This window comes from Anas platyrhynchos, chromosome 3 (assembly GCF_047663525.1).
Source record: "Anas platyrhynchos isolate ZD024472 breed Pekin duck chromosome 3, IASCAAS_PekinDuck_T2T, whole genome shotgun sequence".
Lineage (NCBI taxonomy): Eukaryota > Metazoa > Chordata > Aves > Anseriformes > Anatidae > Anas > Anas platyrhynchos.
Genome location: NC_092589.1, coordinates 120827336 through 120853226, shown reverse-complemented (window position 1 = coordinate 120853226; position 25891 = coordinate 120827336). Strand labels below are relative to the sequence as shown.

General features: G+C 49.8%; 1 protein-coding gene across 12 annotated transcripts in view; it reads right to left on the bottom strand.

Moving 5' to 3' along the window:
* The window catches only part of DTNB (dystrobrevin beta), a 194579-nt gene that overhangs the window by 4844 nt on the left and 163844 nt on the right, over positions 1–25891 (bottom strand). For 10 of the 12 annotated variants that reach the window (XM_072036668.1, XM_072036667.1, XM_072036665.1 and 7 more), the window contains 4 exons: positions 14073–14232; positions 7874–7963; positions 4848–4901; positions 1452–1487 (listed from right to left, as the gene is read on the bottom strand). In XM_072036668.1, the coding sequence (XP_071892769.1) occupies positions 1483–1487; positions 4848–4901; positions 7874–7963; positions 14073–14232 (309 nt within the window). In that variant the 3' untranslated portion in view covers positions 1452–1482. The remainder of the gene's footprint in view (positions 1–1451; positions 1488–4847; positions 4902–7873; positions 7964–14072; positions 14233–25891) is intronic. The other 2 variants (XM_072036670.1, XM_072036672.1) reach the window with 2 other exon arrangements.

Genomic DNA, 25891 nt, shown 5'->3' with positions numbered 1-25891 from the left:
CCTCTGTTGCTGGAGGTTTGGTGGACCCACCACCGAGCACAGCACCACGAAGGAGAGGCCAAGGAACCTGGAGAAGCAGCAGGGTTTAATGGTGACTGGAGGGGGGTTTGTTCTTTTGTACACATGTTCTTTCCTGGTTCCTTCTGGAGGATAAAGGAACCCTGAAAGAAGTTTCTTATTTTTTCATTTGTCTCCAATTCAGCTCTCATCAGCCCTTGGTGGACCTGTGAGAGCAGCGAGCTCCTGGTCCCCAGGCTGGTGGCTCAGGGGTGGGCAGTGTCCAAGCCACCCCCTTCTCCAAAATGCTATTCAGCAATCAAAGGGACCCTAAATTTAGGAGAAAGTTAGGAGAAAGCCACCCGGTACAAGCAGCTCCCCATAGCTGACTTCCTGGTGGCACAGTTTCGCTCCTTCTTGAGTTACCAAATTGTTTCCCAGCCGAGGCAGGACTTGAATTTCTAATGTAAAAAAACGATCAGAGAGACTCGGAGCCGCTTTCAGGTTATCTCCATACGTTACTAAAACGGCAGGGAGGCAAAAAAGGGCAAAAGCCCCGTTTTTCTCCTTTGCAAATTACCTTCGGAGGAGCGCTGCGCTGGTTTTGTCATGTAAAAACTCGCGCATCGGTCACGTCTAATTCATGGGCCGAATCTGAGATGGCAATTTAAAGATAAAAGTCTCTTTCTCCTGCCCAGGTTCCACCAGTAACCCACCTACAGCCTCCCAGTGCAAGATGAAAAGCCCCAGCCAGACGGGCTGCCTCTTCCCCCATTCCCAAGCCCCGGCTCATTGCGTGCGTGTCCGTGCCACATTATTTTGGCCAGAGGAACCTCCTCCTCCCCACTGCAAACGGTGAAAGATCGGCATTGTGGGCTCAGGCAAATATCATGCGAGTGTAGAAACCCAAGCCGGAGCCCTCCTACGAGCTTTTCAGGGGGCAAGATAGGGATCTTATTCAGGTACTGCAGAGGCATTGTCAGCGCAGGGCTCGCTCTTGCTCCCCAGCACCTGTTTGTCTGTCCATCTGTTGTGCCTTATTATAACGTAAAGTGCAGGCTCTTTGAGGGTAGAGATTGTATTTTTAGTACATCTGGATAGTGTCCATCACAATAGGGTCCTATTTCCTGGCCGGGGCCTCTGAGTGTAGCAGTAATACTAATAAAATAAGAGGTAATGCTGGGAATTCTGCTCTCCCTGAAGCTAATGATGTCCTCCCACTGTCTGCAGCAGGAGCAAAACTGGGTCAGAACAAGAAAAACTCAGCGTCCTTTTGAATGGTTGTGGAGCAACAGGCAGGGAACGCTCCTCGTCTTGCACAGAAATAGAAAATAAAGGACAAAAAAAAAAAAAAATAAAGCAGCGGGTTACCGGGGGCTCGGCCGTGTGCGCTGCAGCAGCACGCACAGAGACTGCTACTGGAAATGGCAAAGAAAAACGATAGCCACGCTCACCTGAATTTCTGTACAGTCTGTGGTCATCCGTCTAACCTGCAACAGAGGGGAAAAGACACATTTATCAGGCAGGTAATTGTATTTCCCTTAAAATGAAAAATCTAACCTCCCCATCTCTCACTGCTCCGATGGGTGACTCTTGTCTGGGCTGCAGAGGGCTTTAAGGGCATCTGGATAAATCTCCTCTGAAGGACAAGGAAGGAAGAAAAGTGCTCCTTGTCTCACAGAGCTGCCGAAACCCAAAATCGTGGTGGGAAGGAGCTGAGGAAGGTCCCCACCAGCCCCCCTGAGCCAGAGCTGGGTGCTCAGAGCCCGGTCCCACCAGGGTTTGTGCACGTCCAGGGCAGGGACCCCACGGCCACTCTGGGAACCTCTTCCAGTTTGACCAGCCTCGCAGGCATTATGTTTAAACAAAATTTTCTGTATTTCGTTGTGTGCCTGTTGCCTCTTGTCCTGCTACTGGGCACCACTGAAAAGCCTGGCTCAATTTTCTTGCCCTTGACCTGCAACATTTCGCCCAGTGCAGCCCAACGGAGCCGCAGCCCCCTTGGTGGCGAGGGTCCTTTGCTGGCTCCTGTTTGGCTCTGCAGGAGGAACTGCAGGGGGCTCTTGCTGACCCGTTTCATGGTTTGGGGAACCTGCAGGCTTGCTGAAGGCACACTCTGCCCCGACATCCAGGATCTCTCTAGAGGAGCTGTTTCTGTGCGACAGACGACTGCACGGACTCCAGTTTTGCTCAGTGTATTTTCAGTCGGATATTTTTGGCTAACAAATTTCATGAGGTTGCAAACCATGCCTTTCCTTACAGCAGTTTGACAGAGCAGATCAGATCTCATCAGTCCCTTTTCTAGGCATTCTGAGGCTTACGCAATCCAGAAGGCCAATACATTAAGAGTCCATCTCATGCAGGCTCTTATTTCAGGTGATGCTGTCGCGGATTCAGCTCTTGGTCACCAATAAAAGTCTTGGAGAGAGGTGTCGGAGCCATGACAAACAATGACTGTGGGACAGCATCACGGAGTGGGTATCCAACCTGAAAACCCTCTCTGAGGAGCAATATCTGGCATAAATGGAAGGCACAGCACGTGGAGCACCAGGTTTCAGGAGGGGCCAACCCAAGCAGGCGGCTGTGGCTGAGCTGCAGCAGGGTGATGCTAATGTGAGCGCACAGATGGGGACTGCCAGCTCCAGCCGTGCTCTTCTGTGCCTGAAAATCCATGTAGACATCTCTCGGGAGGTTGCCTAATCTGTAACCATAAGCAGAGAAGAAGCAGCCAACTTGGAGTCTTCTCAAATGACCTCACCCTGCTCAGGCAGCCCAGCGCCACCGCTGTACCGAGTGGGTGAACGTAAACCTCTCCAGCAGGGGAGCGAGTTCAGGGGAAGAGCCCCTGAGGTTGACTAATTGGGACGCGGAGAACTCCAAAATAACCTGGTGAAGAAACTCGTGAGGATGCCCAAGGGCAATGCTGTCCCTAAGAAACATCACAGCAGAGTCCCGCAAGGACTCTGCGGCTCCCTCGTTTACGCTCACGCAGAGGTTTGGAAACACAGGAGCTCCAGGAAGGGGTGGTATGAAACCAAGCTGGGCTGTGGTGCGAGCTGTGATGCCAGTCCCCAGCACAGCCCCAATAAAACCCAGCCCCGGAGTCCCCACCACCACCACCTGCACTTTGCTTTCTGGAGGTGCTCTCAGCGTTTCCACAGCCCTCTCAAGAGGACGCGCTTAGAGGAGGGCTGTAATTTATATATTGATCATTCCCTGATTTCTCTGCCAGATTTTTATCTTGCTAACTCTGTGACATTAAAAAATCACTTAATCTCTGGCAGAGATAATATTTACATTCCACACAAATGCTTTGGGCCAAGTTCTGCTTTTGGTATGTCTCCGTTCTCCTGACTCCAATGCTGCTGCAATGAGTATCGGAGAGAATTTGTCTTACCACATCTCTGCTACCATACATCACATTTCAACTCTCCAAAATCCCCCTTTCCCTATTTCCCATGCAAGATACAATGCACATTTGGAAAAAAGCAGAAGGGTCATCTGCTAAGCATCTCAAATATTTAACTTAGGAGGAATGTTCTAGGGCAAAGAGAGTCCTGTGATTTAGAGCCAACACAGTTCTGCTTTGAAAACCGTCGTTTTAGCTAAAATTAAAGTTATCTTCATGCAAACTTGTAATGCCTAATACTGATGGACAAGCCACCAGGAAGCAGAGCATTCCCAAACACCTGAATGCTTCGCTCCCTGGCCAGGAAAACCCAGGAAAACCAGCTCTTTGAGAGTGAAATATGAGCCCCCTTCGCTTCATCTTAGCCAGAAGGAAAATATGCACAGAACAAAAAAGGATAAAAAGTTCAAGTTTGTCTATGCTGAAATCAGGCTTGGCTCAAGTGAGACACAAATGCCTGGGCTGATGCGTCCCTGTCCAAGGCCCTTGCTCGGAGAAGCAAGTCCCAGCAAGGCGTTTTGGGGTCCGGAGAGCATTTTCTCCCAGATTCTTTTTGGCAGAGGCTGCTGAGGATTTTGTTCTTCTCTCTAGTTTGGGCAAGGCCTCTTCCCAAGGAGGGTTCTGCGAAGTGCTTTTGTGTTTGCTTGTGGAGTGTGACATGAGGAACAGATCTCCTCCAGACCCTTCCAACTCAAGCATACACTGCACGGTTGTTTGCAACTCGCAGGGCTGTGTTCCACGCCTGCGATGATCGCTTCCAGCCCTGTGAATAACTCCGCTAGCACATGGCATGGATTCATTCACACCAAAGAAAAGCGTGGTCTGGGGAGGATTAGTTTCTTAGACCTGAAATCCAGGGATAGCAGAGATGAAAGGGACCTCCTGCGAAACCCCATTGAGCCAGTTGCGCTGCCTACACAGGATTATCATCAACGGAGCAATTCTGAATATTTGTCCAGCCAAGGTCAGGCGAGGCAGTGGTTCAGCAGATGACAGTCCCACAGCTCAGTAACTCCACTGGTACCCAGCCCACACGGTGTTTTATTTTTCCCTAATATATTCATCCGAACTGGATTTCTTCGCAGCCCTCGAAGCAACTCCTCCTCCTCCTCTTACACGTTTCAAGTATCTGTGCATGACCTTTGCTAAAGAAAAACATTCTCTGGAGCTGAATGCACACTGCAGAGATGCTGGCAGGGACGTCACCTCGAGCCATGGCAGATGTGGAGGGAGCAATGGTGCAGAACGGCGGCGGGGACGGCGCAGGAAGGCGAACCTGCTGCGTGTCTGCAGGTGGCGTAACAGCAGCGGCAGCGGCGCGGCGGTGTCTGCACCCAAAATCCTCTCCTGGGACCCTACGTGGAGGTAGCAAACTGCTCTCCTAGAGGTGAAGAAATCAGAGAGAGCAGTACGACCTGGAACCCGTAATCCATCCTCTTACCTCGATCCTTTCCGTTCTGCATTTTTTCCATTTCCTCTTCATCTTCTTCCTCTGCTTCAAAAAGAATAAAAAGGCACATGTGAGACAAGGAGGTGGGAGAACAGACACTGGGGGAACTCCTCCACGGCAAGGAGGATCTGGCCTTTTCGGCAGCTGATGCTGGTGGGGATAGAGGATGGGGTCTGGCTGGAGGCAGTGCCTGCATTCCCCAGGCACTCCAGGACCGAAGTCCCTCGTGCACTCTTATTTCAGCACTGTAAGGAACAAAGGGCTGCACCATATGGACAGAGGGAAGGAAATCACAATTTATATTTGGCTAAAATCAAATCTAAAGAAAAAAGGAAGTTCTGTGGTGATGGGAGGTGAAACCCCTGGAGGTTTCCCCCTGGAATCACAGAGTTTGCCCACGCAAGGTGCTCAGTGAGCCCCTGGGGCAAAAAGCCTCAGAGGCTGTGCCCCGAGAGATGGGCTTTGGTTTCATGCCTGGGAGCTGGCAGTTCGTGATATCGAATTCCAGTTAACTTGGAGAGAATTTATGGCGAGGCTCATATTTATATAGCAGAGCGCGGGAGCAGAAGGTCACATTCTTCTGTGGATGGTGGCTCATATCTCCGTGCGCAGCATTTCAGCGAGACCTGGGTAAACAGGTAACCGTTGTTACGAGCAGTGCTATCGCCTCTGCCTACTCCACACGCTGCTGAGAGCAAAGAGAGGGAGAAAACCCTGCAATAAAAGGCGCAATTTGAAAACGTGAAGCGTTCTGAATTGCTCTGATCAAAGTGGATCTCGACGAGGGAGGCACACAAACATTTGCTCTTTTTGCTGCTCTGATAACAGGAGCAGTGATCCCCGTGGAGTCACACCTCCTCTGCCTACTCGGGGACGGCCACCGATGAGTCCTCACTGCGAGCAGAGGGGAGAGCACTGACAAAACCAACCTCATTTTTCATAAGGAGACGTGACCCAGAGGAGCTGAGCAATCGCTTCGCTTCGGGTCCTGAACTTGCCTCCTGCTCGGCAGCTCTGCAGGGCAGGGGCTGAGCCTCCTCCAGCAGCATCACGCTCAGCCTCGGGGGATCAGAGGCGGGTGTTTTTGAGCTCACTCTGAGTAAAAATGGCATCATTGTTCCCTAGTCAGCACCTAGTCAGCAGCGGGACTATCAGCACGGGAGAGAAAGGCTGGGGATGATCAAAGCCCCTCTGAAGCCCACACAGAAATGCGCACCCCGAAGCAGTGTTCCCTCTCCAAAGCACTGGTTTCGGGGTTCACACGGAGGTGTGGGGAGGCAAACGGAGGTGTGGGCAGTGCCGGCACCAGCGTCTCACAAACCATTCGTGTACAATGCCTGCAGCAAGCCCTGGGCTGGAGGAGGTGTCTCTGCTCACAGCTTCGCTCCTGGACAATATGTGTTAAATCCCACTGACTCCCATCAGCTGAGGATAACTCATGCTTTTCCTAATTTACACAAACGAAGCGATCCCAGCTACTTTCAAGGGAGCCTTCCTTATTATCTGCCTATCATCAAGGAAGAGGCTGTAATTAATTTTATTTTCCCTCCCTCGTGACCCGTAACTGCGTCGCACGACACCTGACGAGGCCAAAACAGTTTCTGATGGCGTAACGCCGCTCTGCTGGCGTTTGCCCAGCTCTCGTGGATTTCAGAGGAGGGCAGGAAGGTCCAGCTGACGTTCCACCTCCACCACAAGCACCACGGAGCAGACACTGATCTCAGCCATACCCCCGTAAATGTGCGCTTCTATTAAAAGCAAAAAATAAATTACTGCAGACATCTGTTTTGGGCAGCGAGTTTGTTCACCGCATTTCAGCCTGGAGGGAACAGAGCTGTGCGTCTCGGAGCATGGTGATTTATTGAAGAAACACAAGGCCCTTTCACTGCAGTGGCACTGGTGATTCCTGCTGTAATACATGAAAGACTTTATTAACTCGCAGCTGCCTTTGCAGCCAAGACACAGGATTTAGGCCGGGTGAATTTACTGCTCAGCAGTAAAATATCAACCCGGTTTATAACTATGACTTCTCCATTAAGTGTAGTGGGAACAAAAGCTCTAACTAGCTTTAATATGGAGCTTGATAAGTTTATGGAGGGGATTATGGGATGCAACTACCGGATACGGAAAGGGGCTGGGGAGGCACCTTCCAGGTGTGCGTGGAACAGAAACCCCGATTTCGGTCTGAACGCAGATGCTTTATGTCTTTCTCCCAGCACGTGAACAGGCTGCTGGAATACCAAATAATCTCATACTCCATCACTGACAAAGCTCAAGAGTCACGGGATGTGCTCTTGGACTCCAGCAAAAGCTCCTACAGCCCAATCAGCATGTTTACTTGCACTGAAAAGGCACGAAGGGAATAATTATCTTTTTTTTCCACAGCGCCATTTAATCCTTTGTTGAAATTGGACTCACATACACTTACTGTATGTTTGTGATTAGAGTGGCTAGTGGGGATTCATTTGAGAGCAGTCTCACCTGCTGGTAGAGTAGCACAGCCACCGAGCAACAGTTTGTGTAGACTCACGCAAATATCAGCCCTGACTGCTAACTGGTGAGCTTTTTGCTGTTAAGGAGCTGACTTTCAGAAGTATGAGTGCAGAAGTGACACTTCTGACCAGCGAGTGGTCCCAGACATGCCTGCACGGCACTGCAGAAAGCTCCCACTGTTACACATGCACAGATCAATGCGAGCAGCAGTGCAGGAGCTAAATTTTACTCTGCTTCATGAATCATCAACGCTGCTATCAGCCAGGCTTCTATGTGCAGAATATTGCCTTAACTATCGGTGATAAAATCAATGGAAATCCTATTCAGATGGTATTCGGAGCTCTCGGTAATGTTAGCTATAAAAATGATTTTTCATTTTTATCACTGGAAAAATGAACACATAATCTTGCATTATGCCTTCAATAGAGTTTTTCTAAAAAATAAATCCGAGGACAAATCTGCAGCTGGTGGCGCCGAGCTCTCCCTTCCCTGCTGCAGCTACACGCCGGGAGGGTGGCGCTTACCCGAGTGCAGCTCCTTCACCAGCGATGACATTGTGTTCGTGATGGAGTCGGCGGCCACCAGCAGGTCGTTGCGGAGGTTCCTCCTCGTACCTGGGAGGAGAGCAGACACAAACAGCAGGTACAGCAGCCACCAACCCACCCGCACCGCGGTGCCACCCTGCCCAGCCCCACCAGCGCCCGCCTGCAGCAGAGCCCAGCTCCAGCACCCAGCTCTGCTGCTCTGGAATGATCCTGTTCTGCTCGGCTGCCTGATTGCCTGTTTGGCTAATTAGTACTGCTCTTCTCCTCGCTCAAGGACAGATATTCCTCTTTTCAAGCTGGGCGTTGCTGGGCTGGTTGCAGCTGATCCATGCGCATCCGTTCGTTCATCATCATTACCATCTCTGCTGCAGCGACGTCGCATCGCTGAGGTTTGGGAGGAACAGTTTGGGAGTACTGGGAGCCTCCTGTGCAGAGCTCTCCTCCTGCCCTGCTGGAGGATTTACTCCTCTTCCTCCATGTGCCACGAGCCCAGCTCCAGCAGCGCTGTCCAGGCACTTGTGCTGCTGGAGGGACCTGCTCACGTACCAGCAACCTGAACATCTGGGCAAGCACGACTGGGAACTGCGAGTGGCCCAAATCTGCAAAGGAAATGTGAAACTGCCCAAAAAAGCTATAAGCAAGAGCAGCAGGCATGGCCACACACTGGGGCCTTCTTGCCTTATTGCCAAGAAGATTTTTCACTCGCCACTTGCTCCTGGCAGACCTCTGCTGTGCTGCTCTCCCTGTTCCAGAGGTGCTTTCTCCACTGACTGCCCACCCTGGCCGAGCCCCCTGGCCCCTTTTCACACTGTTAAGATTTTATTTGCAGGCTTTGATGGCACGGGTCCCTATTTTCTGCCCTGGCAGGTGGTCTTTAGCATCCGTATCTCAGGCTGAGGCGCTGGTGGCCCCGAGCTGGAGCTTTGCCACGAGCACATCCGTGCGCTGTTTCACTGGGTCACCTCTCAGCCATTCCCATACTTCGAGTCCTTGCAGAAAATGGCTTTAGGCAGTTCTGTTACCCAGCACACGCACCAGATGTCCAAGTCGGCGTAGCCTCCAGGAGGATGGCTTTGATGCTGCTATCTGACAGTGCTCTAAGATCTCCGTGGCCGGTATCCTGTCCCGTCATTTACTCCGGCGAGGGCATGGAGACAACACATGTGGAATCAGCGGAGCCATTTGATGTGACACTCTGCAGCTGTACCCAACTGCAGTAACGACAACTGTACATTACATGTTTGCTTTTGTTTGAAGTTCGGTGCCTCTCTCATTCCAGACACGCCGCTTTCATCTCCCAAATGCTGCGCTGGCTTTGCCTCTCTCCTCTGCACAGTTTTGTTGTTAGCTGCGGTGCTCCGAGGCCTCCGGCTGCTGAGGATTTTAGCACTGCCAGCGCATGCTCCAGAGCAGATGTGCTTTGCACAGGGACATCCCTGCCCTGCAGGTTGGGGTGCCAAGGGGCCAGCATCATGCCCGAGGCAGCGAGGCGCTGTGTGCGCTTGTACGTGCACAAACAGCACTTTTTTTCCTGGGAAAAAAGTGCAGATTTTGGGCCAGCAGGCTGGGAGCTTTGGCTTAGGGGACCGAATTGTTACCTGCCCAAAAGGAGGCTCCTTCATCCCAGCCTCAAGCTGTCCCAAGGTCTGTCACTGCATGCTCAGGTGAGGCACGGCCACAGCCCTGCTTGGTGTTACTCTCGGAGGGAAAGGTTGTAAAACTCCAGCCAGTGCCTCCCGTGAAACAAATGAATAAAGTTAACGAGCTTGTCTGGACATCTACGTGCAGAAGCCACTGGAAGCCCTCCTGGCTTGTGGCATTAAATTATTTTATTACGTGAAAATATAGAAATTTTATCCTGTTTCCTGTGTTCTCTACTTGCCTTGAATTTGCTTGGTTTTTCATGATTAATATGAAATAGCACTAATTGTGCAGATTGCCTTTCCGGAAGGATCATTCCTGGAAACTTATTACAAAGTCTGTTGACCATTTTTTCTTGAAAGTTTTTTTCTAGTTGTTGGGAGGAATAAGTCATCACCGTGGTTATCACACGAGGAATTTTCACCTCTCTGTTTGCAGGGGTGGACTGTATTTGCATCTGAGCACTTTGGAGGGACTGTTTTCTTTTCTTTCAGGATGATAAACAGCAGCATTAGTTTCCTAATTAGATGGTGGCTTCTACTTCAAGATTTCAATGGAAATACCACCAGGGCATTTGAACGTAACACTGCATTACTGTGTTTTCCCTGCGGCCAAGGGGAAGATCAAGAGATCACCTGTGGAAGAAACATGTCTCATCTTAAGACCATATGATCAGGATCGCTAAGAATCAATTCTGTAAAGATTTCCTTCTCTAGACCTGCTGATTTCCCCTCCAGCACTGACACGGAGGCTCACAGAAGACTCATGGTCTGGAGTGAAGACAAGATGTAGTCTTGCAAAAGCAGCTGGCAGTCCAGGCCATTTGTAGGTCACAGCCACGAGAAGTGAATAGAACTGAGACCTTCACTCCCTCTTCCTCTTCTCTCCCATTTGATCAGAATATGATAGATAGGCAAGAGTTATCAAAGGTAATTTAAACGTTTTTGTTAGAAAACATTAAAAAAATGTCACTCCTAAGCAAGAATTTTATATTGCAGGCATTGCCTATGGGTTTTTGCTCCTGGGGAGCCATCACCACTGCTGACACCAAGCTGCTGAGTCCTTAGCCCTGCCGTAAACTGTTCTGTACAATACCTGTAATACACTGCTACATATATTTGAGATTCTGTCAGGTGTCAGAAACCTAGAAAAAAACAAGTTTTCACTTCGGGCAACATCGACAGGTCCTGACGAAGATTATTCCCCTACGAACCAGTCACTCAGGTAAAAGGCATGAATGATCCCTTGATTCATTACGTGAGCTTGTACCGGAGCCAGGAGTTTGAGGAAGACAGCTCCGACTGCAAACCATGCGGAGGGAAGTTTGCTTTGTCATGGCTTTTGCCTGTATCTCCAAAGAAAAAAGCAGATGGATAGAAAGCACATTTTGATGCCAAAGCAATACTGTAAAATAAAAAGAATCAAGTAGGGCAGTTAGTCTACTACTGTAATCATGTGTTCATTACTCCTAGCTGCAGAAAGGAGATCATTTCATCTCTTTGTGCTTTCCTCATTAAAAAACCAAAGGGGAAAATGATGAACCAGATAGAGCAGATTTTCCCAGTGACTGGTAGGACTCATTGCACTGCTGTTCCACTTCACGCAGCCTGGAAAAAGAAAGCCAATCTGCAAAGGGGGAAGGAAAGGCAGCTGCCAAAGAAATCAGTTGAGAGCTCTCGGCTGTACCATCAAACTTGTTGTAGAGATGAAGAGGAGGCGACTGGACCACCCACAGCAACAGATGGAGTGTTGTGCCTCTGGTATTTGGCATCATGCCTCCCTGGAAATGCCTGCTTCTGCTGTCGTTTCTGGAAGTGTTTAGAGAGATGAGGAGCTTGTTCCTACTGATGGGATCGGAAAAAGGCACATCCTTCTCATAGATGAGTTGTAGATAGTCAGGGCTTTCATACTGGACTTCCTCCACCATCTGACCTGCTCACTGGCTGAAATTGTGGAGAACAATTAACAGAGGCTTTCATTTTACCAAGTACGCTGGGAGCTGAAGGCTTGCAGTCCTTGCTGTAGCACTCCGGGGATTAAACACCAATTAAAAGGATTTGCTGCTACTTCCTGCTCCTCCTTGCCTTCTTCCGGCAGCAGCTCATTTAGGCAAGGAAGAAGACTGTTACAGAAGGTTATTTCCAATCTGCAACCAGAAATGCAAATTGTTCTTTACAATCTGGTTCTGAGGTATACCATCAGTTCTGGGAAGTTTATTTAAATGGGTTCTTTATTTCAAAAAGCAGAACATCCGACAAAAGTATTTGACATTAATATTCACCACCTTCCCTGTCCAGGAAAAAATATTCTCATGAATGAGAAGACACCACCTCCAGTTTGTGGTAGCATATGATCCACGTTGTCATTTTTTTATGGAAATAAGCAGCTCGGCCTCTGGAAGATGCAGAGCACTCTTGCTTAATGCAGAGAACCAAGATGTTAGAAAGTCTACAGCACCCTGGCACTATTGGCTCTAAGATGTCAAATATCTCATGGGGTTTCTCATGGAGTACCAAGAGGTCCATGGGAAGAGTTGCTGCCCTTTGGGTGTCTCTACCCACAAACTTCTGAACTCCTTGCCAGAACATTAGAGAGATGTGGATTTTCTGTCCTTTGATAGTCAACAAGTGAATTATAAAATAGATATGTGGGTGTCAGTCTCCAGAAACGTGGTTGGGGCAGGTCTACTTGAAAATAGGATTTAGGTGTTCAGTCAACAGAGAGGCCAGGCTACAGCATGAGAAGTCCATAGAGTGAAGTGCAGAAGTTGCTACTCATATAAATAAAATAAAATAAAACATATCTTCTGCATGCATCCAGATGGATATTCTTTCCCATGACAAAACTGTACCAGAGTTTCTCAGGGCCCAGTGATTCAGAAGCAAACCCCGTGTCTGTCAAAGGTACCCGGGGAGATCAGGTCCTGGACCTCCTTCTCAGAGCTCTACGTTCCAGGCTGCTTCTGGATTGTTACAGATAAAGAGTCCTGGACCAAAACGGGCAAAAGAAAGGAAGAGAGCACACGAAACCTAAGTGACTCCACTCCCGAGAAATACAAAATACGGGCACCCATTCCTACTGGGAATGATTTCTTTTGCTATGAGCAGAGTTGAAGAAGGCAGGACCGAAAAACAACTAATTTACTCCTTTGCAGAGATGGCTCCCTGAAGGTAAAAATCTCTTATTTGCCAAATTTCTTGAGATCAGACCGACAGTCATGTCTTTGCTTGCCTTCTTCCAACATTCCCCGAGGATGGAGCTTCCATTCTTCCTCCTCTCCAGTAGGTGAGGAAGAGGCAGAGATCTGGATTGAGTGGAACGTTTCTGTTTCATCTAGTTGTCTTCAGATTCCAAAGCACTTCTTGAGCCGACAATGGCTTTGACATGTAGAAGTTTAACTTTTGAAATGCGTGACTGCAGAATGTTGTTTTTTTTTTTTTAATTTTTTTGTAAAAAGCAACAGCAGCTAAGTATAAACTCACACTACCTACAGAAGTTGGGGAATAAAAATATGTATGTTAACTGCTGCCCTGGTTTTCTTAAAAGCACTATAAACTGTATTATTTGCAAATGGACATTTGATCCAACCACATTGATTTTACCACAGAAATGGAAGAGACCTTACTAGGAGGGGAATAGAGCTGAAACAGCCGGATAACCCAGCATTTCTTATATCTATGTACAGAGCAGTTGGCAACAGTGAGTTTAGGCCTAAAAGTGGCAGTTTTTTTCAAATGCACGGGGCATAACATCTAGAGAAGGTGCAAAGGAACAAGGAACTCTGATTCTTGGCAAGAACTGGGGAATGGGAGCAAGGGAAAGCACAGTCACAGAAATACAGAACCTACTAGGTTGGAAAAGACCTTCAAGATCATCAAGTCCAACCATTATTTTTGCAAGGCATCTGTGTCCTTCTGCTTCTTCATTATGCCTCCCCCCACACTTCCCTTCTCTGTTCCGTCTCCCCATATTCAGCAGTTTTTCCCTTCTCCCCCCCAGGGCTGCTGCACTGCTGTGCCCGTGGCAGGCAGCGTGCCGGATGGCAGATGTGCACAGCAGCCGACTGCTCTGCCAGGAACAGTCCTCACCGAATGCTGCTGCAGAATGGCAGCTTCTTTTGTGCTTCATAACGAGCAGCCAGGTGAGAAACTCTGAGCCGAACCCTCTGGGAGGAGGGCTGCTTGCTTTCTCTGCGTTTGGTCATTTAACTGCCTTTTCCCTTCAACTTTTCTCACAAATCCTAGAGCAGTTCAACCAGCGGATGCGCAAATCTGATCAGTTTTTGATGTCTACCCATTAAATTACTTGTGGGCATAACTTTCTGGGATGGAAGAGCCCTTCCCTGGAGGGCAGATCACGCTCACAGAAATAACTTCATTAAGTTGTAAAGATTACAAACTTGCCCCCAATATATTTGGCTTAAAGCAGAGGAAAGGGACTCGTGACTACTGTTTCAGGACCGGCAAGTTAGGTTTGCATCACGTGTGGTGACAACAGGCCTGCCCCCCGGTGTGGCTGTGCTCTGAGTGATGCTCACCTTGCGTGAAAGCTTCCTGCACGTCCCCCCCGACACCTGCCAGCGAGTCCTGGGGGACGTGTGTTGGGGTAGAGCCGGCGGAGGTGGATCTGACGGGCATGGGCATGGGGCGGCTGGCTCCGTGGGTGGGTGACGAGTGTGCCGAGCCTGCTGCTTGTGCCTGCATGGGAAACACCAGACACAGTTTCCAAATTTTAAACTTTTTTTTTTGGTCAATGTCTAAAAATAACCCTGTAAAAATACAAGAAAAAAGCATGCATCAGGGAAGACGCTTCACCAAAACACCTTCGGGTTGAGTGATGTGAGGCATGACTGTCAGGTGCTGGATCCCTCCCCATGCAGCTGGGGGACCCAAGGTGGTGGCACCATGTGCCAGGCTGCCTACCCTGGGTGGTTCTGCACCTGCTCTCCTGCAGGCAGCAGTGACAACTCTCTGTGGTGGCAGCGAGGTGCTGCTGAAGGACCATCCCTGCCCTGCTGCAGGGTCAGGAACCAACATTTGCTATGGACAAGCCCCCAGATGTCCACTGTTAGATGAAACAAAGACAAGAAGTTGGGCAACCTATTGAAAGAACGGTGAGAGCACGGCTTTGCAAGGTGCAGATAACGTTCAGAAAGCAAACAGCAAATGTGTGACGAGTGGCTGACCAAACCCACAAGTGCCATGCGAGTGATTTATTAATATTTGCACAGGAAGTTCACCTATGTGCCTAAAGTCATTAAAAAAAAATAAAAAATGACATCTTTCTCTGGTCAGACTTTAACAGCCAGACTGGCCAAAGCTACTTTGGACTCTGCAGTGCTGCTGGGATCCTCGTGAGTGGCTCTGCAACACAGATGGCAGGGATGGTCCCAAGGGGCTTTCCCAGCCCCATGGGATGACTGGGGCTTGGAAAGCCCCTGGGTTCCCTGTCCCCCCCTGCCCCAGCAGGGTGCCCAGCCCCTTGTCCTGGGCTCGGGGAGCTCTCCCAGGAGCAGCCCCCGGCCCCTCTCGGGGCACCCCTGGGCCCAGCAGTGCTGCCTGAGGGGCAGGGGGAGCCTCTGGGCCTGGCCCTGGGCAGCGCTGAGCAGAGCCCGGCTCCGGCCTCTCCGCACCTCCCTGCGGGTACTGACGGCCATGGGGGAGCTCCCCCGGAGCCTCCTCTGCTCCAGGCCCAGCAGCCCCAGCTCTCGCAGCCTCTCCTCACAGCACGGGGGCTCTGGGCCTGGCAGCACCCCCAGGGCAAGGCCTGGGCTCTCCCTGCTGGGCCCAGCTCTCTCTGTGCTGAGGGGGGCCCAGAATTTAATGTGCACTCACAGAATGTACAATTTCATAGCAAACATCAAAGAAATATATTTTTTTTTCCCCATGAAAAAGGTTTGAAGGCTCATAGAAAGATGCTATAATGTTCACTTGGGCAAAACTCCCTGGCTTCAGGGATAATGCTGCCACAGCAAAGCCTCCAGAGCAAAGCCTGGAGTCAGTCACTGTGGTGATGAGCAAGGAGGGGCTGAAGGACTCGTGAGGAGAAGGTAAATACAAAGGGCACACACTTGTTGGCTCTGTGCGTACAAAACAGTAACCTCCCTGATGCACTTGTGTCATGCCAGAGCCCCAGAGATATTTGTCAAGGAGAGCAGCAACTTGGGTGCTCCGTGGCACCTCCAGGAGCTCCTCAGTGCCAACCCCACTGCCCAGCAGAGCAGGACATCGCCCTTCCACAGAGCATGTACCAGTTAATAACCTGTTATATGCTGTACGTGACCTGTTACATGTTGTTGATGGCTGAAAGAGGGCAGGTTTAGGTTAAATGTGAGGAAATCCTTCCCTCTGAGGGCAGTGAGGCCTGGTGCGGGGTGCCCCAGGAGCTGGGGGTGCCCAAGGCCAGGCTGGACGGGGCTGGGGGCAGGCTGGGCTGGGGGCAGGGGTCGTGCCCATGGCAGGGGGTGGCACTGAGGGGGCTCTGAGGGCCCTGCCAGCCCAAACCATTCCATGGTTCTATAACGTGGTCATTCTCTGCAGCGATTTCTGTCTTCCAGCAGTCTCCACTCCCTCCTGCTCTATTGCGACACTATCAGCGATCAGGTCTGCCATGCTTTGCTAGCCATGATTTACAATCTGTGACTGTATTTATATGAAAGCCGTGCTGCCTTTGATTAGGGGAAAGCTGCCCATAAAAAAAAAAAATCACATGTTAAGGACACTAAAACCGTACAGCCCCTGATTAAATCCCTGTTTGGCTTGTGCCGTTCTGTTTGTCTCCTTTTTCTCTGTCCCGTGCATCGTTTGCTCCCGTTGACGTTCACCAGTTACCAGGGCAACCCGGCAGCCGGTGGTGCGTGCTGGTGGCACCGCCGCCGCCCCGGCACCCGGCTTCCCGCAGCAGCACCAGGAGGGCCAGGGCCTGAAGCTGGCATTCTCGTAAAGCACAACACGGAAATCCACCCGTGCATGAAGCTGTTGCTTTGAAACTGCATTAATAACGCGGGGAGTTAAAGAAGTGAGCGAAATATTCTTGTGACGCTGGCGCCTGCAGGGGAGATGGCTGCAGGGGGGAGATTGTCTTTGCAAGATGAAATTGTTAGCAGATAAAGGAAATGCATGCGCAACACCGTCAGCTTCACTCCCCTGCACCAAAATCTGAAATAAAATCCATAAAAAAAGACCTGCACGTGTACAGAAACACTGAGTCTGCACGGAATGGTGTTAGCTGCGTGCGTGGCTCTGCTGGTGGCAGTGGCTGCTCGGCCCCATGGCTCCTGCCCTCGGTGGGCTCCTGCCCACCTGGATGGATGATCAGATGAGGCACAAAGACCACGCACCCACTGAGAGCAAGGAGCAGGATGCAGCCCAGCATCAGCACAGCAACCAGTGAGCTGGAACTCACCTTTCCCTGGCAGGAGGCTGGTGGAGGAGGTAGGAGGAATTGCACTGTGTGGAAATTTGGTCCCCAGGTCCCACCTCGCCATTACGGAACCTCAGCACACATCCCTATCAAACCCCAGAGGCCAACTTAATGTTGGCAGGTGAGAGGGATTAAAAATGGAAAGCCTGCTAGAGATGTTGTTATTTGGAAAAACAAGAGTGCGATTAATAGAGTAAGACTTTACCACTGCCCAAGCCTGAAGGCAAATTCCAGCCTGCGTGGCCAGCTCCACACTTCTCCACGTTTGGCCCAGAGCATCTGCACAGATGTGCTCTTGCCTTGGACCAAAAAGAGCCCTTGAGCCCCCGGAGCTCCCACGCTGATGGGCTGGCAGCAAAGGCCAAGGCGCAGCACCCAGGCATCTCCACGTACATCAAGCCTCTGGGGGAGTCAGGGCAATCTTTTTTCCACTGCCACTCATCTTTGAGACACGTCACCTATATTTTGTATTCTTAGAATAAGTACCCAAGCACTTTAATCTTTTTTTTTTTTTTCAACCGCTGGGCATGCAGATGGACCGCGCCTATTTGCATACTGCAACCACCAGAGCAGAGAAGCTGGGAACGTCCCTCATCCTCGCAATGACACAGTTCCTGGAAATCTTAGTGATTTCAAGAAAAGCTCGTGACTGCATGCACAGAAAATACAGCTGAAGGGACAGCAGCTTCGGGGCAGTGCTGTGCCTCCCTGCTGTCACTGCTTCACGCATGGCCACACCACCATGTCCAGCGACCCCAAGCAACACACCCTACAGCACCCAATAGCTGAAAGAGGATCTGAAAGTTTTCGGTTGCAAAGACTACAGAATCACCTTCACGGGAAGCAAAACACATGTGGGCTGTCCGTGCCTGTCTGCTGGGAGTGTGACTGCAGGGCTGCAGCCCGCAGATGCCAAAGCTGCCCTGGTTCTGGGAGAGGCACAGCCTCTCTGCTGGCCCACCACCAGTTGGGAGAAACAGCAGCCCCAGTTTGAGGCTTATGGCAGGAAATTGTCAAGTCTCAAGAGTGACCTTAATAGGAAAAAAAATGCAGAAATTCTTCTGGAAGACATTTCTTCACTCCTTCTGATTTTCACTGAAAGATGGAGAGGAGGACACAGGTCTCCACCAAGGACAGGAGCATTCACATCCCAAGCAGACAAGTCTTGAACAACGTGAAAGAGCTGGGAGGAGAAAAACAAACTGAAAAACACATCTGTTGTGGTTGTACCTCATTAAAATTACAAATGACAGGACTCTAGTGTGTCTGGAAGATAATCCTGAGTCACAGGTAGCAAGGGCTGAAACCGGACACTGTCCCCAGCAGCGCAGGCTGAAGAGCAGCTCAGCTGGCCCACCGACACTTGCCAAAAAACACGAAGCATTACGCCTTTTTCAGTAACACAGCATCTACCAAAACACAGGTGGAAGATCAAGAGGTGTAAGCTGTACTTGCATGCATACTGCACGTGTAGTCTTGCAGGGGCTGGAACGAAACCCTCAAAGTTTGTGTCCCAATGAGGAAAGAAAGAATCAGACTTCTTTTTGGATGATTTCTTGGGAGATCGCTCTGAGGCCACGATGCCCATCAGGTGGCCATTTTTTTCATGCATGGACATGATGCCTTCACGGGTCTCAAACAGGACCTGGAGACCTGCACAAGCCTCTGGCTGCTGGGCTGAATGAAGAGCCGAGTACTTTGGGGGATGATGATTTCTTTCTGCTCAGGGCTGGACTCTTGATACAGACTGAGCACGGATGGAGATATTCCCAGGCCAATCCAGAAACCAGGCATCAAATATATGAAGAAAAGTGGCAACTATCAGCGCAGAATTTAAAACACAGAAGTAGCGCTGACTTTAGGGACAAAATGGGCAGAAGCTTTGGGAAAGAAAGGAAGAAAATCCACTGGACGATGGACAATGCTCTCAGACACATGGTCTGATTTTTTGGGCGGTCCTATGGGGACCCAAGAGTTGGACTCAATGATCCTTGTGGCTCCCTTACAATTCAGGATATTCCATGATTCTATGATTCAAGACTGAGTCCAAAGGAAATCTGTAATGATGCACTCACAAAAAGACAGGACGAGAAATATTGATTCAACCTCAGCAACAGTCTCATGGTGTGCACATGGGGTGTGCACTGCTGCACACATCTGAGGAAGGCTTTACAAACAGATTCTTCTGGTACTGCTGAAGCGAAAATTCCTGTTGTCTCCAGTGGCTGTATGTACTGCCACAAGAGCGTGCACACACACGAATAGCTGAAGGAGAGGGTCCGGGAGCTTTCCTGGCTCAGGGCTGCATGTGGTTCTTTAGCAACTGGTAATATCTGTTTTCCTCTAATTCCAGATAAAACAAATCTATTTTACATGTTGACCTCATTTTTCTTGTGTTTTATATAGTGAAGGTAGCCTCAAACATGCTTGATTGTTTTCACTCTGCACTGAGTGATGAGTCCTGTGGAAAAACGATGCACGTGGAAAAATGGTATATGACCTTTAGACAACATTTGTGACGCATACACATCCAGCAATCAGAAATAAGAATGAGTGAGCTAGCTGTAAGCTGGCGTTTCCTAACCATTAACATTATTTGGGTCAGCCTGGGCAATAACCCTCAGCCCACGGCTCTCAGGTATCATTGCCAGTGGAAGCCCCAGAACAGCCACGAGAAGCCCAGCAATGGAACCAGAGGATGCTGAGGACACAAGCCAAGGATGCTCATGGTGACAACGAGCCTCACGCACAGCCTGAGCTCACGCTGTACGGCGTGAAAACAGCCCTGTCCTAGAAAGCACATTATCTACCGAGAAAGCAAGAAAGACATCTGGTACACGCAGAAAGGAAGAGCAGAGGAGTCCTTGCCAAAAGGCGGTCACAACGCCAACCACAGGTGCTGCGACGCAGCGCTGGGGCTTGGCCCCGAGAAGAGGAAGCCGTGGGAGGAGGAGGCAGGTTTAACTCTGCCTCTGCACACGTGGGGAGGGAATGAGGACAGCCTGGAGGGAGCATGCGACAGTTCATGGATATGCTCAGGAATTGTTCCCAAGGCTGAATGGGAAGGCAGCACTGAGGGCAATTCAATAAATCACTCTCACTGCCTTCCCTCTCCAGAGGCTGAAGGCAAAGAGAGGGGAGGAAGGAATGGGGCAAGGTCATAAATACTGGAGCTGAGGCTATTCCTGTGCTTTCTAAAGCCGTTGAAGTGAGCCTGACGTGGGGCTTTTGTTTCAGCGCCTCTGCTCCCCGGCACATCCAACTGCTCCTGCAGCTTTGCCTGACGGAGAGTGGTCTGCCAGGGAGCGTGCGCAGCGCAGCCCCTCCGAGAAAGCTCTGGTGTTTGTAAACAGAGCAGAGGCAGATTCGTGAACAGCTTCTGACTTCACTAGGCCACGAAGAGAAGACCACGCTCTGCAGAACGGCAGCCTTAAAAACCCTGGGAATGGGTTTCTTGCGTCTTCTTCCCGGCAACTGCACCAAGGAGGGTATAGAAGATGGATTTCAATTTAGAAAAACAAGCAAAGAAACCTCTGACCCAGCTCCTGAAATGTTTGGGAGCTGACTTAGATTTATTGGCTCTAGTTTATCAAGTCTTATATACAATAGTTCTGAGGTTTAACCTAAAAAACCCTTAATATTTCCTGAAAAAAACATGAAGAGACAGAGCACTGGGCTGTGCATCAAAACCAGTTCAACAGAGGTACAGGAAGCAGTGGCAGTAACAGCTCCTAGCATGCATACAAAATAATAGTTGCACCACCGCCTGCCTCGTTCCAACAGTTTAATCGGAGCACCCCGCTACTCTGGTCACCTGCCATCGGATTTTCCACAACCACTATGCCAGAGGAGAGATTTAAAAGAGAATGGGATCACAGAGTAACTGAAAAACTCGCGTTGGAAGGGACCTCAGGTGTCCAGCCCAACAGGCTGTATCAATGCTTCCTGCAGTCCTGCTTCGAGTGGAAGTTTGGGCTAAATACCCACAACAGGCATCACATTTGTACAACGCTGAGATCCTACAGATGCTTTCTGAGAAATTTATAAAATTTGCTTTGCAAGAAATATACATTGATGTTAATGTATTTTATTATCTAGCCTACTCCTATGAATATATTAAAATAAACAGGATTGTGTATGCATAAAGAGAGCTAACAGTTTTTAGATAAATGATTTAGACAAGTAAATACCTCATCATGCCCCAAATAACTAACTCTAGACAATACTGCAGAAATGGAACAAAAATGAGAATACGAACACATGGCCTACAAGTCTCATTTTTAGTTCTGCATATTTGCTGTAGGAAATTAAGGAAATCAGACAACGTCAAACAGCATCCAAGAAAAAGCGGGGATCTTCATTAGAGAGTGAAATGGGAACGGGCTTTCCATCTGCATATCATGCACGGTTTCTAATTCGCATTTACCATGCTCTCCTTTGTCTTTATTTAAGAATCAGGCAGTGTCTGGCTTCCTCACGTCGAGGACCACGAGGCTCACGCTGAAGAGCTTTTATCACATCCACCGACCGTGAACGAGGTTCCTCAGCCCGTGCTGCACTTCCTTGCCACTCCTGTCCCCCAGGCCCTGTCCCCCCTTTTCAAGTACCCCTGACACCACCGTGCTCGAATGCGCAGGGTGACCCCCGCGAACACCATCGCATGTACTGTGACCACAGAACATCTTGCAGCAGGGAAGAAAAATCTTGCTTTCTGCGTATTTCACCAAAAAGCTGGCAAGTAGGAAATCAAGTTCTTCTCTCCGTGGATGTATAGGTCATCCGTCTAGCCTACATCATCTGTGTTTAAAATTTCACACATATACAATCCAAAAGCCGCAGCGCCCTTGCATTCCTTTGCTCATTTTGGGGCTGAGCCAACTCAATAAATAGCATGGAGGAGCCTGAAAACAACGAGCTGAGATGCTCCTTGTGCTGAGGTTAATTTTGTTTAGAAACGCCTTGAAATATTGGGGAAATTTATGAGTGCTGAAAAGTACAAATATTTTACTAAGCGGAATATTATGGACTACCACAGGCAGGTTAGCCAGACAGCAGTACAGACAGCGAAATAATCCAAAAACTAGGAAAACCAAGAAGTTTTTAGCCTATGAGGAATAAACAACAGAGGTGTGGTGGGTGTGAGACAACACAGTCTGTCTGCAAAGAGGCCTCGTCATGTGAGATTTTATAGACTCCTAGAATATCCCGAGTTGGAAGCGACCCACAAGGATCATCGAGTCCAACTCCTGGCACCACGCTACCCCCAAAATTCGGACCATATGACTGAGAGCACAGTCCAAACGCTCCTTAAACTCCAACACTGTGACTATGTCCCTGGGGAGCCCGTTCCAGTGCACGACAACCCTCTCGGTGGAGAACCTTTTCCCAAAACCCAGCCTGAACCTCCCCTGCCGCAGCTTGACACCACACAGACTCTGCACAAAGGGAAAGACAATTGAGGGGCCTGGCAGAAATGCCACCAGCAGGCACTTCAAATCCTCGAGAGGCCCACCAGCACAGGGGGCTCCGAGGAGCCAAGCTGAGCTCTTCACCATCGTTGTGAACTCCGTAACGAGCTTTCTGCTGGCCCAGAGCTGCCTTTAGTTCCTTCACAGCAGCGTGATGCCCTGCAGCTGCGTGCCGGCTCCTCAATTTCCCCATTCTCGCACAATTTCCCCATCTTTGGTGTTTTTTTTTGTGTGCACTGTGGTGTCCTGCCTGTCCGTCCCCACCTCTGGGGCAACAGCAGCCCCTCTGCCAACATTCCTGGTCTGCGCACGCAGACACGTCCAGAGGGGGCCTGGAGCATCTCCTGAGGAAGCCTGTCGAAACATCAGCGTGCTGAAAAGCTGCAGAAAACTTAAGTGTAATTTCAGGTGTTTTTTCTGCAGTCAAGAATTACAAAAGCTGCTGTTTACAAAGGACGCTACTCGCTGACACAGGCTGCTCTGATTGGCCTGAAACGAACAGAAACGCAGCAAAACAGAGCTGTAGGAAAACATCCAGTCCACCCCTTCCACCACAGCTGGACCCACTCTTCATAATCCCTTCCTGACAAATGTTTATCCAAAATGCTCTTACAAAGCTCTTCATTCAGATTTTCCTCAAGTCTAAATGAAATTCCTAAATGAAATTTTCAGCAACTGCTGCACGGCCCAGCCCCGCTGGAGGAGGACATCAGCACTTCCCCTTCTCCTTGCTGTTATCTTCTGCATATTCAAAGACTTCTAAAACTTGCTCTCAGCCTTTCTCTTCTCTGGAGTAAACAGCATGGGTCCTTTTAGCCTTTGATGAATCAGAGCCGGCAAGCTTCCTCTTGATCTTCTCTGGACTTGCTGCATCTGTTTGGAAAGCTGGTGCCCAGAACCAGACCTCCTGTTTCAGGTCAGACCACAGTGAAGGTCCAGGCTGCTCGTTGTGCCTAGGGAACCCCAAAATAATCTCTTTTTTTTATTATTTTTAATATCATGACATTGACTTATCTTCATGCCGTGACCCCCAGGTGCAGACTGGTTCTCATTCTAGTTGCTCACTTTTTTATACTTAGCTGACTTCACTGCACAAATACTTTGTACATACCGAAATCCAGTTTCTTTCTTCTCTTCCCTCCAAATACTCCTGCAATTTTTCAGGATAATTTCCAATTCTTACCCCGTTCTCTAAAACCCCTGCAATCTTCTCCTGCTAGATGTTATGAGCAAACCCAAGTCCCTTGCAGGAAGACTGAATAGTAATTAATTCAGGCCAGAAATAATGAACTACAGAGGAATTTCAATTTACACCTCTTTCTATTCTAACAGGAAAACCTTGACAACTGACCTTGGAGATAACTTCTCCAACCAAATTTATAGCTGCTTTGCATTAAGCTCATCAAGCCCATGCTGCTTCGGCCCTACAGAACAGAAAGAAAGCAAGAGTTTGTTTGTTCCAGAGCCACCTGTGGCATCGTAGAGGAGAACTACGACAGCTATGCTTACAGTTGGCTGCTTTTTTCTAGTACAGACAGATTTGAATTGCTTTAACCTGTGATGCAAACTGGTACTGAACCTTGTTTCATCGAGGCAGCGCTGGTGCCATCCTCCCATCCTTTTCTGCAGTCTCTGGACGTAGCAGACAGCTCACTTGCAACCAAAGTGCACAGTCCTGCTATTTGGTGGCAGTGTCAGGGTTGCATGGGCTGAAGCTCCGTGCAGGACCTGCAGGGGCACTGCTCTGCTCAGCGCCATGGCTGCATTCAGGCTATAGGTTCCCTTTAAGGTATTTCACCAGAATTTAGGTCTGCATTGCCATTTGTGGTTTTCCTTTTTACTAGCGCTTTAAAAATTGTTTATGTTAACCCGAAGTGGAGAAAAAAAATTCCTTTGAGTGCTGCAGGTGAAGCTGTTGCTGCCTCTGCTTGAATAACTCCAACCAGGTTGCAGCGTGTGCCAAAAATAATTCAACGCCCTCTCCGCAAATATACTTTCAGGAAAATATTTAAAACAGAAAATAAAGTCACTGAACTCAGATCCCCTACCAATCAGTCCTGTTAACCTTATTCGTGTAGGAAAATTAAATTTTATCGTCCTCTGTGGCACATTAGCCAGGGCTATCTGCTCACACAGGCCTTACGCTTCCTGCCTCCCTTTTACGCATTACAGTAAAATCGACGAGAACAATCACGTAAAGGCACACATAAAAAGCTTATTAGCGCGGCCGGCTAATAACCTTTCTGAAGCGTTGCTAAAATCCCCCATCTAAACCCCAGAGCAGGGCTGTTAGCATGGCAACGAGCAAGCGCCGCGCCGGTGCCCGGTGCGTGGCCGGCGGCCAGGGAGCAGATGGCTCGCGCGGCCGATTCCTGTCCGGCTGCAGCGTCTCCAAACGCAGCACACCCCAACCCCACCGCTGCCGAAATTTGGGAAACGCTGCTGATGTGCTGCCCCGAGACACCGTGAGAGGAAAGTGCTGTGAGCGGAGAGGAGAGGGCACTGCAGAACGGGGATCAGGCACCCCACAGCAGCAGCGTGTGCGTGGACCTAGCCGCATAAGACGTGCAGAGAGAGATGCACACGTAGAGAGGGCTCACGTGGGGGAATGCATTGCAAATCCTCACCAGCAGCACCGCTCCCTTTTGGATCTCCATCAGGGCTGGGCGTTTCGGCAATGCACAGCTGCCTGATCGAACGGCGCGGCAGAAAGGCCAGGCGGTGCAGGGCTGACTGCAGCACACCATTTGCATTTAATTGTTTAAAACCCGTGTAATTAGACTAAATACACCAAACCACACAGCAATACAGTGTGGGCTGTGAGGCAGGCAATCCGGCAACGAGGTCACGCAGGGAAGAGGGGCCACAACTGCGCAGCGCAGCAGCCTTTGCTGCTAAATCTTTGTGTTAATTAACAATTAGATTGCTCTCGGAGAAGGGAGCTCTCCCCTCCTCACTGCAGTGCCAGCCCTCGCAGAGGCTGCAGCACAGCTGCAGTCTCGGGTGCCAAACCCAATTGGCATTGTGGGAGCCCCCATCTCCCATCCCAGGGGCAAGGCCCCCCTCCTCGAAACGCCCCGGAGCTGGTGGGGCCGTGCAGGGAGCCGCTAATCCTGCAGCAGCAGGGCACGACTCATCGCATCCTGCTGCCAAATTGGTAGATATCTAGCCTCAGCGTTATTTCCACTGCTCTTCTGGCAACGTTATTCTATTACTCAGCTCTTTCTCCAATTTGCTTTTTCAGCTTTAATTCTAATGCACAGATAACCCATTGCTTCAGGACAAGGGTTTTATGCGTCTTCACCGCCGCTGCTCCGGGACACGAATCCTTCCAGCCGCCCTCTGTCTGGGCTGGGGGAGCCGTGCCCCTGTGTGCAGCCAGCCTGCACCCTGCCTGCTCCTGGCACTGCTCAGCAGAGCCACGCGTGCTTCTTGCAGATTTAGCACCGTGCCTCAGGAAGCTGAA